The sequence below is a fragment of the Kogia breviceps genome, chromosome 3 (genome assembly GCF_026419965.1).
Source record: "Kogia breviceps isolate mKogBre1 chromosome 3, mKogBre1 haplotype 1, whole genome shotgun sequence".
NCBI classification, from domain to species: Eukaryota; Metazoa; Chordata; class Mammalia; order Artiodactyla; family Physeteridae; genus Kogia; species Kogia breviceps.
This window is the reverse complement of record NC_081312.1, coordinates 42,842,368-42,855,659: the sequence shown is the minus strand read 5'-3', so window position 1 is coordinate 42,855,659 and position 13,292 is coordinate 42,842,368. Positions and strand designations below refer to the sequence as shown.

Below are 13,292 nucleotides of genomic sequence, written 5' to 3'. Positions count from 1 at the left end.
ACAATAATATAATTATTTACAGATTTAAGTATTGCTATACTAGTGGTTCTTACTAAAGATAGTATTACAGAGCAGAAGATAAATTATCAACCAAAAATAAAATTTTTTAAAATACAAGAGTAGAACATAAAGCCCAGGTTCCTAGCCTTTTAAATACCACTTTTTGAAATACAACATGGTTACTTTCAAATTGGCACCATATAGCTACAAGATTTTGAATGAGCATTTAAACTAAGTTAAAGTACTGAAATACAGTGAGTGTTTGGAAGAAGCATAGGGTACAAGTGGTACAATCCAGGTACCAGTGGTGTGCCCTCATTTAAACCTTTTTCAGCAGTTTCCCTGCTTTCCCAGCCTTGGATTCTATTTCCAAATCTAAGATCATTTGTTTTTATTTTGTGGTACTTTTAAACATTTAAATAAAGGTTAACACGTTTGCCTTTTGTGGTAAAGGTAAAAGGATAAATTATATTCATAGGTAATTTATGACTCAATTTTTTTTTTTTTTTTTTTTTTTGGTACGCGGGCCTCTCACTGCTGTGGCCCCTCCCACTGCAGAGCACAGGTTCCAGACGCGCAGGCTCAGCGGCCATGGCTCATGGGCCAGCCGCGAGCAGCGTGTGGGATATTCCCGGACCAGGGCTCGAACTCTCAACCACTGCGCCACCAGGGAAGCCCTATGACTCCAGTTTTAGTCAATATTATCCCCTCAGAAATTCCACAGAAATGTTAATAGAAATTTATAGATAAAATATTTAGAAATTTTCTCTTCTCATTCTTTCACTTAAATACCAATGAGTATTACGTTTGCTCAGTTTTGAACAGCAGGATGAGGAAGTGTAAGAACCAACAAACTTGATAAGCAGTTTTCAAAGCACATTGGCCATGGTATAAGTTGTGTTTGCTACCTTAATCCTCACCTGCAGAGCACGGTATTCACACTTCCAGTAAACCCTATCACCAGCAAGTGACAATTATGAGGCAGCTACAGGAAAAAATGAGAATAGTCAACTCTGATATTGACATGGTGGGCTTTTTTTTCTTTTTTTAACCATTAGGAGAAATCATTGTAGAAATAAAGATTCTCCCCCAGTTTTGGTACAGGAGAGTTTTGTTTATGGTTATAATAACAGCAATGACAATATGTAATAGCTGCCATCTATGTTTACTTCCTTTATGTGACGCACTCTGCTAAGATCCTTAATCAACCCAATTAGGTAGGTAATAGTCGTCTCATTTCATATTTGAGAAACCTGAGACTCAGAGAGGTTACATATTTTGCCCAAGGTTACACAGCTAATAAATGATAGAGCTAGGAGTCAAACCAAGTCGAATTCTGAAATCAGAGGCTGTGCTCTTCAACATACTATATATTTCCTTCCTTGACAATTTTTTAAAAAGTAGAACAGATAATTTCTGATTATTCTTACAGGTCTCAATATCTGAAGATACATCTTGGTAGAAGAGTATGAAAACGTTGGGTGGTGGGGAAAGAACTGTTTACTATGGGTTTTTAGTTCCTAGTACTAATTTATGACATTGATTTCTTTGTCAGTGAACCTTCCTGAATCACCATTTCCTTAGTAAGGATAAGATCATCTCTGAGATCTCTAATAGTTCGACTGCTGTAATATGTGATCTTAAACCAAAAGTCTCCCTGTCAAAATATATTTTGAAAAGATTGTCTTAATGAGATCAATTTTTTGTCAGTTGGGAAAAGTTAGAAAATAATCATAGGTTAAATAATAATACAACTACCATTTATTGAGTGCCTCTGTAGGCACTGCTCTAAGTTATTTACATATATTGTTCCGGTTAATGATCATAAGAAACCTATGAGCTAGAAGAGGAAATAGAAGCACAAAGTGGTGATACTTCACGGAGTGTGGTATTTCTCCCAGGTCTCACAGTGGTTGGCACTGTGATTTGCATTCAGGTAGCTTAGCTTCTAAGTCTGTGCTTTTAGCCTCAAGCTTACAGCCATCTCTCTAATAAGAGTGTCTGGTTGTTATTTACTTGCCAAAAAATTTTTTTATCTTGCATACCACGGTATAGAATGAATGGAAAAAAAGCATTTTTTTCTAGATAATGATCTATAAAAGATCATAGAGTATTATATCCATTCCATATAAAGTTTTCAGAAACATTGGTTAGCTGGATATTTCTTGAACAACTATATACAAAGAACTGAAGTAGACATCTTAGGGAAAATGAAGAAAGATAATGGAGGGAACCATTTATTTTCTTGTCCTTTTAGGAAATCTGGCATTGCAGTAATTTTACTTCAGCCTATGAAGTGGCTTATTGGAGACATTCCTTTAAAAAAATAACATTTTATATGTTATTTTAATTTAGACAATTTTAATAATAATGTAGCTTTTTGTTGGCTATAAAGAGATGACTAACATTTACTTGGTTTGGACTAATGAAATAGTTGTTATTTTTTTAGTTAAAATTCATTTTTTAATAAAGCAAAAATAAGCTGCTTTTGAAAGTTTCAAGAAAATGTTTTTATTAAGCAAAGGACCTGAATATTAGAGAAAACAGTCTCCATTTTTTATTGAAAAAAAAAGGAGTGTATAAAATTCCCATTTAGTTATTATGAATTTAGAAGAGTGTTCCATTGTAGCAGCAACTCCCTTTGGGAGATAATCCCCTTTGGAGTGTGAGCCTGTCAGAATAGAAGGGAGCCCTTGTTGGTTTGAGAAAGCCCCAGGGTGATTCAGACTTTCCAACCCTCTGTTGAAAATCACTGGTTTAAAAAAGGTATCACAACTCTTTTTTCCAAAGTATCCGGGTACACTATTTAGCACCTTCTTTATTAATTTTTTATTTTTATTTTTTTTTTGGCTGCGTTGGGTCTTCGTTGCTGCACGTACACTTTTTCTAGTTGTGGTGAGCGGGAGCTACTCTTCGTTGTGGTGTGCAGGCTTCTCATTGCAGTGGCTTCTCTTGTTGCAGAGCACAGGTTCTAGGTGCATGGGATTCAGTAGTTGCAACACTCAGGCTCAGTAGTTGTGGCACACGGGCCCTAGAGCATGTGTACTTCAGTAGTTGCTATGCGTGGGCTTAGTAGTTGTGGCTTGCGGGCTCTAGAGTGCAGGCTCAGTAGTTATGGTGCACGGGCTTAGTTGCTCCATGGCATGTGGGATCTTCCCAGACCAGGGATTGAACTCGTGTCCCCCTGCATTGGCAGGAGGATTCTTAACCACTGTGCCACCAGGGAAGTCCTCCAGTTTAAGAGGATTGAGACAAGGTCTTACTCTTTGTGGCCTTCACAATACCTAGTATAATAATGATGAACACATAAAAGGTATTTAAAAAAATTTTTTTAATTGAACCCTAGCTAGACCTAAGGTAGGTTTTCTTTTTCTTTGTCTTAGTTTCCACCCAGTTTTGTTTAGTCTGAAAGGGATGCTGTTGCTTATTTCTTACTATAATACAATAGATTAGTTTGAATTCTGGGCTTCCAGGCAACCACCTCAGAGAAGACTGCTGTTTAATTTACTTGCTACAAACAAATGGTTCTTCAGTGGAGGGGGCCTCTGCGGTGGTACTGATACCTCTGCTTCCACGTTTGTACTGTAGGTGCTATATAGAATCTGAAAGGTGCCTAGCAGTAACTTCTCTCACTGCTAACGCTCAGAAACTTAAAGGCAGAGGGGGAAGTGAATGTAGATAGTGTCTAATAGTAACATCATAGTAAGCACTTTTAATGCTTTTAAAGATTTAAAAAATGTATTTAAAGATTTTTTTTTTTTAGAAACTATCGAAGTCAGATGCTCAATTTGGGTCAATTTTCAGATTATTGGTGTATAAGTAATTTGTATTCACCTACAAATTTACCCTTATAAAACTATATTTTCTTCTAAAACTATACTTTTCAAGCTTTAATTTTTCTTCATTGATCTGTATTGCCTTTAAGTTTTTTATTGAAGTATAGTTGATGTACAATATTATATGTTACAGGTGTACAATATAGTGATTTATAATTTTTAAAGGTAATACTGTATTTATAGTTATTATAAAATATTGGCTATATTCCTTGTGTTGTAAAATATACCCTTGTAGCTTATTTTATACATAATAGGTTGTACCTCAGCAGATGAATGGATGAAAAAGATGTGGTGTACACACACACACACACACACACACACACACACACACAGAGCAGAATAGTACTCAGCCATAAAAAAGAATGAAATTTTGCCATTTGCAACCACATGGATGGACTTGGAGGGTATTATGCTAAGTGAAATAAGTCAGACAGGGAAAGACAAATACTGTATGATATGACTTATATGTGGAATCTAAAAAATACAACAAACTTGTGAATATAACGAAAAAGAAACAGACTCACAGATACAGAGAACAAACTAGTGGTCACCATTGGGGAGAGGGGAGGGGCAATATAGGTGTAGGGGATTAAGAGGTACAAACTGTTATGCATTTAATTTTTTAACATTTAAATACGTGTTTCCTACAGTGTAACTACAATAGTTTAACATGAATGTTTGTCACCATTGGGAATTTATTGCTTGGCTTAGCGAACTGTGTAATGCTTAAAATCACTTTAATTTAATTATCTTCTTTTAAATCCACCTGAAATTTTCGTGAAATAAAGGAAGCTTGAGAGATGACTGATTTTTATCTTAGAGAAAATCAGAAAATACTGATTATACCATACTGTAAATCATTCTGAATAACAGTAGTTATTAACAGTAACTGACTATATTTCAGAGCATAGGTTAACAGCATGCCATCAACTGGGGCATATGCCTTAGGCACCCAGCGTATCTTTTTGGCCTGAGAACTATATGTACCACAGGTTTCTCTCTTCAGTTATTTAACTTTTCTTGGCTTTATAATTCTCTAGCGATAAAAAGAGTTTTTCCCCAGCCTATTTCATTTTAATATTAAAATTTGGCTTTGGTTTAACAGGCTAGTGTTCATCTGTGCTCCCTGACAACTTTACTGGTTTTTTCACATGGATTGTGTTGGGCAATATGCCCCAGGCTGGCCTAGGGAGAAGGGAAATTCTAAACTTCTTTTTATAATGATTAAATCCTTAAGTAAGAGAATCTGTGAAAACTTTTAGCCTTGGAAGAAATGGCCCATGAATTTCTCTTATTAAATACAAATAATTATGAAAATTCTTTCATGATCCTTGGCTTCCCCCTTTCCCTAATCTTCGATGCATAAAGATAATAATCTATTAGGTAAAGTATTATTCTATTGGCGGTCATTAAAATTCAGCTGTTTAACTTCCTTCTTTATATTTAGGCCACAAGGTCAGGCTTCTGTTTGCCTGGTTTTATGAAAGTAGCTGTGGGAGTGCATTTGGTTTGTGGGTTGTTGTTGTTGTTGTTTTTAATAGCAGGAATGAATCCTGATTATTTCTATGCTTAACTGATCTTCTTATGAAAAAAAAATTTTAAACTGTAGCTTCACCAGGTGATATGGATCGGACACAAATTGAACCCAATCTGTACCTCGCATCCGTATTTACAGGTAAGATTTTTTACTTTAAAAGTTTCAGATTTTTTTCATTTCCTTCTTTCTTTCTCTCATAATAATCAACACAGTAAAGAAAATAATTCCAATTTTTTATTCTTTTAAAGTATCTATAAACTCACTCCAGGTATAGAACTCCCTTCATGCACTAAACTCAACTCTCCAAAAGTTAGGAGACAAAAAAAAAATTATCATTTCCTTTTTGGAAAGTTTATAAAATGTTGAATTAAAAGGCTGCAGGTGTGGTATTCGGAGCACTGAGGCTAGTACTCGAGATAATTCCATCTGGGGGAGGTTATTTGTTGGGACAGGACACTGTTTAAACTTTGAAGTCAGTTTTAAACAAAGTGAAGCAGCTGGAACCTGGCATAAGAAGAAACAAATCTTTCACATTAACTATTGCTTTTTGGAGAAAAAAAGATTTGGACTTGTTTTTACAGGTGCCAATACATTTATTCTTCCTATAGGAACCGCTGTATTTTTATCTTAAATTATAAATTTTAAAATAAGCATTTGTCAACTCACTTAAAAAACAGAAGCAATAGTAAACTTAAAAAATGTAATAGGGTGTATGTTTCTAAAACACATTTTGGGATGAGACTATAGTAACATTTTAAATCTTTTAAATCTTTTAAACATGAAAGTAAGGAAAGAAATGTTTAATACTGACTAATTCTGTAAAGCAGAGGCAAATCTCATTTTACATACTATATACTTAACATCAAATGACCAGGCATCTTCTTCATCAAGCCTTGTAGTATTTGTTCTCAAGCACTGAAGCTATGATGTTGCAAAATCTGTAGGGCTGGGTTAAGTATGCGAGGAGAATTGAATACAGCAGGATAGTTGAGCAGCTGCTTAAACAAGGAATTTAAGCAAGAGTAGATGAACCCAGGGTGGACAGGAAAAAATGCTTCAAGAACTCAGTAAAACACAGCTGAAATACTGTAACATTTTCATAGACAGCTGGGAAGCAACTGTGTTGCTGGAACTCAGGGTTGATTTTAAAGACTGGATCTGGTCAGCATGAGTCTAAGCAAGCTGGTAGCCATAAGGAACCACAGACTCTTTAGGTAGAAACAAATCAGTTTGGTTCAGCAATCATTTTAAGGCCCAGTGTGTACCTAGCATTATGCTACAACTTTGTAGAATGCAGACGTAAACAAGACAAAGTCCTTGTCCTCATGGGGCACATTTAACAGGAGCAACAGACCGACAAGCAAATAACAGTAATACAAGACGATAAGGTCACAGATACTTAGTGTGTACCTACTGTACTAGTCACTCGGAAGACAATGAGTGTAAGTCGCAGTCCATGCTCTTAAGGAATATATTGTCCAGTGGAAGTGACAGACACATAAATAATTACAGTACAGTCTCCTAAGTGCTGCAGTAGCATTGCCTTCAGAGAATAAGGCATCCACAGTTAACAGGAGAGGGACCCCTGTATTTCACCACTACGGCTGGGAAAACAACTCAGAGAGCGTAATTCATCTGCACATGTTCTTGAGTATTCAGGGTCCACAGACCCCTTAGAGATGTTGATAGCTATGACTACCTGCCTCCCTTCCAAACTGTACTTATATGAAAATAATTTGCATATGGTTTCAGGGTATTCACAGATAGATCCTGGGTCACCCATCCATGGACTCTGGATTCAGATCCTTCGGGTACTTGATTAAAGATTATTACCTTTGTTTCCTTTTTAATTTTATTTTTAAATGTGCAGTGTATAAGAAACTCATCTTGATCTGCATGTGGAAATACCCAAATCCAGGCAATTTAAAGTCACCATACTATCTATTCATCAACTCATAGAAGAATCCCATAAGTTTATGTGGCTTATGCCATGTGCAGTTACTGAATCTGAGTGAGGAGTGTGTGGTGCTGCATTCTTCTGTGAAGTTACTGAGGAATTTTTTACTTCTTTTCTCTGCTTGCCTCATGTTGTTTTAGGAGAGAATGCTTTGTTTGGATTCCTCTCAGTTTGCAAATAACAGAGACATAATAATGGGTTACCAACTGTTTGAAGATTAGAGTCAGAATCTAAAACCTGCTGATGAAATGGATTATCTAAACCTAAAAAGCTTTTAGAAAGTTTTGTATATGTATTTTAAAAAATACATGTGATATACAGGCAAATTCTTAAATGGACATAAAGAATCCTGTATTATTATTTTATTACTTAGAATAAATTAGTTTTAGAATTTCTGTTCCTTAGTCTTACAATCAAAGAACAGAAAACAGGGGCTTCCCTGGTGGCGCAGTGGTTGAGAATCCGCCTGCCGATGCAGGGGACACGGGTTCGTGCCCCGGTCTGGGAAGATCCCACATGCCGCGGAGCGGCTGGGCTCATGAGCCACGGCTGTTGAGCCTGCGCGTCCGGAGCCTGTGCTCCGCAATGGGAGAGGCCACAACAGCGAGAGGCCCGCGTACCACAAAAAAAAAAAAAAAAAAAAGAACAGAAAACAAAATTTCTTTATGAATTTTAAATATTTTTAAAGCAAAAAAAATTGAATTTCAAATGTGTAAAGAGTTTTACAAATACAACTTAGGATGCTTCAAATACATAGTCTCGCTCAGTGACATCTCCCGCTTAAATGCATGCCAGGTTAAATGATGTACTGCCTACCACGGAATCAAGGAATAGCCTCCCTTTTTTAAAAACAAATCTGAAAACAGCTGTTGAAACAATTACATCATAGAGTTATGACATGACGGTGGAAAGTTAAAAAGTCAAACTTTGAAAGCATCAAACTACATTTACCATAGGTGTAAAATTTGTGTTTGCTTTAATGATGATTTATTAAGATATTATGTATTTTCTTTAAAAACAAATTAAACTCTGTGAGGGCCATAACTGGATATGAATGTGACTCTTTTTGCCTGTTAACAGTGATGCTTTTGAAAAAAAGTTTCCAGTCTAAAAAGTTCTCTTTTAAAGCTCTAAAACTGTGACTGTTTAGCTCGTGTAAATGAGCGCTTCAAAAAACCTTTCCAAAATGTACGTTAACAAACACCTTTAGATAAGGTGATGCATTTTATTGATATAACTCATTGATTAAAACTCAGTTACTAGAGTTAAAAGTAGCATAATTATTTGGAGGCCTTCTAAATCTGTGGGGTTTTTTTCTTAGTGTATTTCAGTGACACATTCTTATCCCTCTCTCCTAAGTCAACTGCCTTTTGCAGCCCACTCTGAGGGTCATTGCCTCTTAGGATAATTTCTTTCCAGTTCCATAAAAGTAAGTGCTAATCGTGTGACTCTTCATTCTTGGGTCTCTTCCTACTTATCTAACACTTCCCTTTTGTGTTCCTCTATTTTCTCTTTATTCACCTTTCTTTGTCCTTCTCTTATTTCTGTCATCATTTATTTTGTTGTCCTCTTTTTCTTCACTGCCTTCCACATCTTTTAAGTCCTAGCTCAACTGCTACTTCCACCTAATTTAAACCAAGTATTCCTCTACATGTTTATCTCCACTACTAGGTTTTAAGCTTCTTGAAGATGAGGACTATTTCTTTTTCACCTGTGTATCATCTTCTCAACATCATCTTAGCTCCACACATACAGTAGGCTTGCATAGATGTTTAGTTAGTGAGCATATGCTTTCTGAAAAGCCCACTCTGACATCTCTGTGCCTCAGTTACCTTTACCTTGTGTGCCTCCCAGAATTACTGTTAGGATGAGATAAGATGATGGGCAAAAGATCTTTGCAAAATTTTAATTGCTATGTAAATCTAAGGCGGTAACTACAAGAAATAGCATAACTTTACAATAATTGAATGTAATATGTTCCTTGAGATTTGGAAACTTCTTCAAGGTCCAAAAAAAAAACAGTTATAGCTCCTGTTACGTAACTGAACAATTTAATCAGTAATTTAATGTGCAGAGTAGAAAATAAAGGCACATGTAAAAGCAGTTTTGTGAAACTGGATAACAGAAAAGAAGGATATCTGGAATCAGTGTAGTTTTTGACAGATATGTAAGTAATGCAAGGAATGGAATTTTTCTTAATCGGGGGAAGATAACATTTAATTTTGCAGGTTGAAAATTAATTTGCTCTCAAGCCTTAGTTATATCCTGTGTTGGTTTTTACTGTATTGACGAGGTAAGCTCTGATCGTGGATACTTCTATTGGTTATTCTGTATATTCTGCATCACGGCTTTGTATTGTCCTATGAAGATTTTTTAAAAGAAGTTCTTATTGGTTCTTTTTTAAAAATTTATTTCTTTTTTAAATTTATTTTCATTTTTGGCTGTGTTGGGTCTTTGTTGCTGTGCTCAGGCTTTCTCTAGTTGCAGTGTGCGGGCTTCTTAGTGCGGTGGCTTCTCTTGTTGCAGAGCATGGGCTCTAGGTGCGCAGGCTTCAGCAGTTGTGGCTTGCGGGCTCTAGAGCACAGGCTCAGTAGTTGTAGCACACGGGCTTAGTTGCTCCACGGCACGTGGGATCTTCCCGGACCAGGGCTCGAACCCATGTCCCCTGAATTGGCAGGCAGATTCTTAACCACTGCCCCACCAGGGAAGTCCCTTGAATGTTTATTTAATATATACTTTTTCAGCATTTAAAATGTGTTTGGCATCATTCCAGACACAGGGACTACAAGTACTGAATAAACCATAAGTTTATAAACAATAAGTTTCTTAATTTTAGTTTTTATCATATCCTGACAGAGCTAAATTTCAACAAGTTTTTTCCTATTTAAAATATTTGTTCTATTTAAATTGATATAATAATTGCTTTCTTCTTAAAGGATTATTATGCTGTTGCATTACAGTTTGCAGTACTGCTATAATTATATGAAATCTTATTTCCCTTTCCTTTTTTATTAAAAATAAATTGATACAAGTAACGAAAAGGAATGGTATATTAAAACAGTCTTTGTTAGACTTCCTAATATGAAAGGAATTTTTCTTTTACAAGTATTTTGATCATCTTGAACAGCTGTGATTGAGTCATCATTGAATCTCCCAAACTGACTACTTTTACTGTGGTCCCTATAAAAACTTGATGGAAAATTTCACTTTATTACTGTGGAAACTATTTTAAAAGTATAAAGGAGTTTTAGAAAAATTACTATGACTCTTGACTCAGAGATGTCTTTGAGATTATTTAGGATAATTTACTTTTAAGATGCTTATTATTATGTATATATGGTAAGTACATGAAATTTGAAGTGAGGATTTTTGTGGTCTTAAATAGTACCAAGTTGGCATTCTTTATGTTCTTAGGCAATGTGCTTTTTAAACTTAGAGGAATGAATTAGGGTATACGCAGATAGATATACATATGTAGTCAACTCTGGGTTTTTTTAAACATATTAATGAATTATTCATTTCAAACTGCCTCCCCGACTTGGTCTAACCTAGCATTTATCATCTGTACCACAGCTTTGGGCACTTGTATACGGTCTTAGTCTATTCAGGCTACTATAACAAAATGCTATAGACTGAGTGGCTTTTAAACAACAGAAATTTATTTCTCACAGTTCTGGAGGCTGGACATCCAGGATCAAGGCACCTCTTCCTGATTCCTCTGTCCTCACATGGTCGAAGGGGCTAGCAAACTCTCTGGGGCCTCTTTCATAAAGGCATCACTCTCATTCATGAGGGCTCTATCCTCATGACCTAAGCACCTCCCAAAGGCCACACTTCTTAATACCACCACACTAAGCATTAGGATTTCAACATATGAATTTTGGGGAGACATAAACATTCAGATCGTAACATATACTTTTAACATGTTGTTTCTTAATTGTTCAGGGGTGGGAGTGGAAAGGAGGGTGTATTTTATCTCTGTGACAAGTTCTGAGCACCTTGAGAAAAGAAATTATCGCAATTGCAATCCTTTTTTAATCCCCAGTATTATTTAGGAAAGTTTAAGGCACATAAATACTCAGGTACACTTGTTTAGCTGAAGGAGTTTCTCCTTTTTACAGGTGGTAAAGCAGTTCCACTCTTGACTTCGCAGACATCACCTGGCAAGATGTCCGTCACACTACCCTCAGTGAACCTGGAGGACTGCTCTCAGTCTCTGAGCATCAGCACTGTCCAGGGGGACACAGAATCCTCAGGAGCAGATACCTTCTGAATGTGAAGTGAGAGCCAATACAGTGTTTGTGCTACTGGTTTTGAGGTCATTTTTCTCTGGCATTAAACTATCTCTCAGACTATTTTGGTCCTTCAACATATTCAGAAAAACAATTTTTAATTTTTTATTAAAATGAAAAGTATAATTTGGGTATTTAGGTAACCTTTTTAAATAAAATGATTTAAATGGATATCATCATGAGTCTGTGTTATTTTTTAGAATCCTGAGGCAGTGTAGAATAGTGGAAAGGGCATAACTTTTGACATCTAAAAATTTATTCTACAGATACAATTATCTGTACTTAGTTATGAAATTAAATTGCTCAAGGTTATTCATTAAAAATTTTTTATAAGAGCAAATAATTGGAAGCAATCTAATATCTCTCAGTAAGGAACTGATTAAAAAAGTGATAGTACAACTGAATACTAGGTAGCACAAAGAAGAATTTTAAAATGTTTATGTATTGATATGGAATTACCTCTGAGATCTATTGGAGTTTTTTTTCATTGATTTTTAAAAATTGAAGTATAGGTGATTTACAATATTATGTCAGTTTCAGGTCCACAGCATAGTGATTCAGTATTTTTGCAGATTTATATTCCATTATAGGTTATTATAAGATACTGGGTATAATTCCCTGTACTATACAGTAAATCCTTATTGCTTATTTATTTTATATATAGTAGTTTTTATCCGTTAATCCCAAACCCCTAATTTGTCCCTCCTCCTTTCCCTCTCCCCTTCGGTTACCACAAGTTTGTTTTCTATGTCTGTGAGTCTGTTTCTCTTTTATATATACATTCATTTGTATTATTTTTTAGATTCCACATATAAGTGGTGTCATACAGTATTTGTCTTGTCTCACTTATTTCATTAAGCATAATAATCTCTAGGTCTGTCCACGTTCCTGCAAATGGCAATGTTTCATTTTTTTTTAATGGAGGAGTAATACTCCATTTTATATATATATATATATATATATATATATATATACCACGTATCTGAGATATATTATTAAAGTGAAAAAGGCCATGTGCAATATAGTGTATGAATTATGCTACCATCATTTAAAATGAGGTGGGGAGGAATCCAAATATATGGCATGTACATACACATATGCTTACATACACATATTTGCTTATGTATCCATTAAATATATTTGGAAGGATAGAAGAAAAACAACTAACTTGGTCTCCAAGGAGGGAGATTGAGTGGCTAGGTGATAGAGAGGTTGAGTGATAGGAGTTAGGTATGACTGTATTTACTGTGGATACCTTACATGTACACCTTATAAATCTTTATAGTGTATAAACCTCTGAAATGTGACTGGATTAACTTTAAAAGTATAAATACATAAAATTAAAAGAAAATAAAACATGGCTTTGTAATCGGACACATGTATGTTCTAATTCCAGTTTCTTCACCTTGGTCTGTGATGGGGCAAATAAACCCCTCCTTCACAGCTGCTTGGGTAAATGGGTTTAATACCTGGTTTGCAGGATAGTGGGGATTATCAATTATTTTGGGGGTAGCACCCACCATGGTGCCTGTCACCACGTAAGTGCTCAGTTAATGGTGGATGTCATTATCTTGAGGGGTTTAATAAGCATCCTACACTGGACAGTAAGCATATAAGAAGAAGGGCAGCCTAGCATTAGCAAAGACATTTATCTCTCTGAAAAATTTTTT

At 35.6% G+C, this 13,292-nt stretch overlaps 1 protein-coding gene across 8 annotated transcripts in view; it reads left to right on the top strand.

Moving 5' to 3' along the window:
- KIAA0586 (KIAA0586 ortholog) overlaps positions 1-11,792 on the top strand; it is a 105,840-nt gene extending 94,048 nt beyond the window's left edge. For 6 of the 8 annotated variants that reach the window (XM_067028411.1, XM_067028410.1, XM_059059633.2 and 3 more), the window contains exons 31-32: positions 5,446-5,511; positions 11,452-11,792. In XM_067028411.1, coding sequence (XP_066884512.1) covers positions 5,446-5,511; positions 11,452-11,603 — 218 coding nt within the window. In that variant the 3' untranslated portion in view covers positions 11,604-11,792. The remainder of the gene's footprint in view (positions 1-5,445; positions 5,512-11,451) is intronic. The other 2 variants (XM_067028414.1, XM_067028415.1) reach the window with 1 other exon arrangement.
- The last annotated feature ends 1,500 nt before the right edge of the window (positions 11,793-13,292 follow it).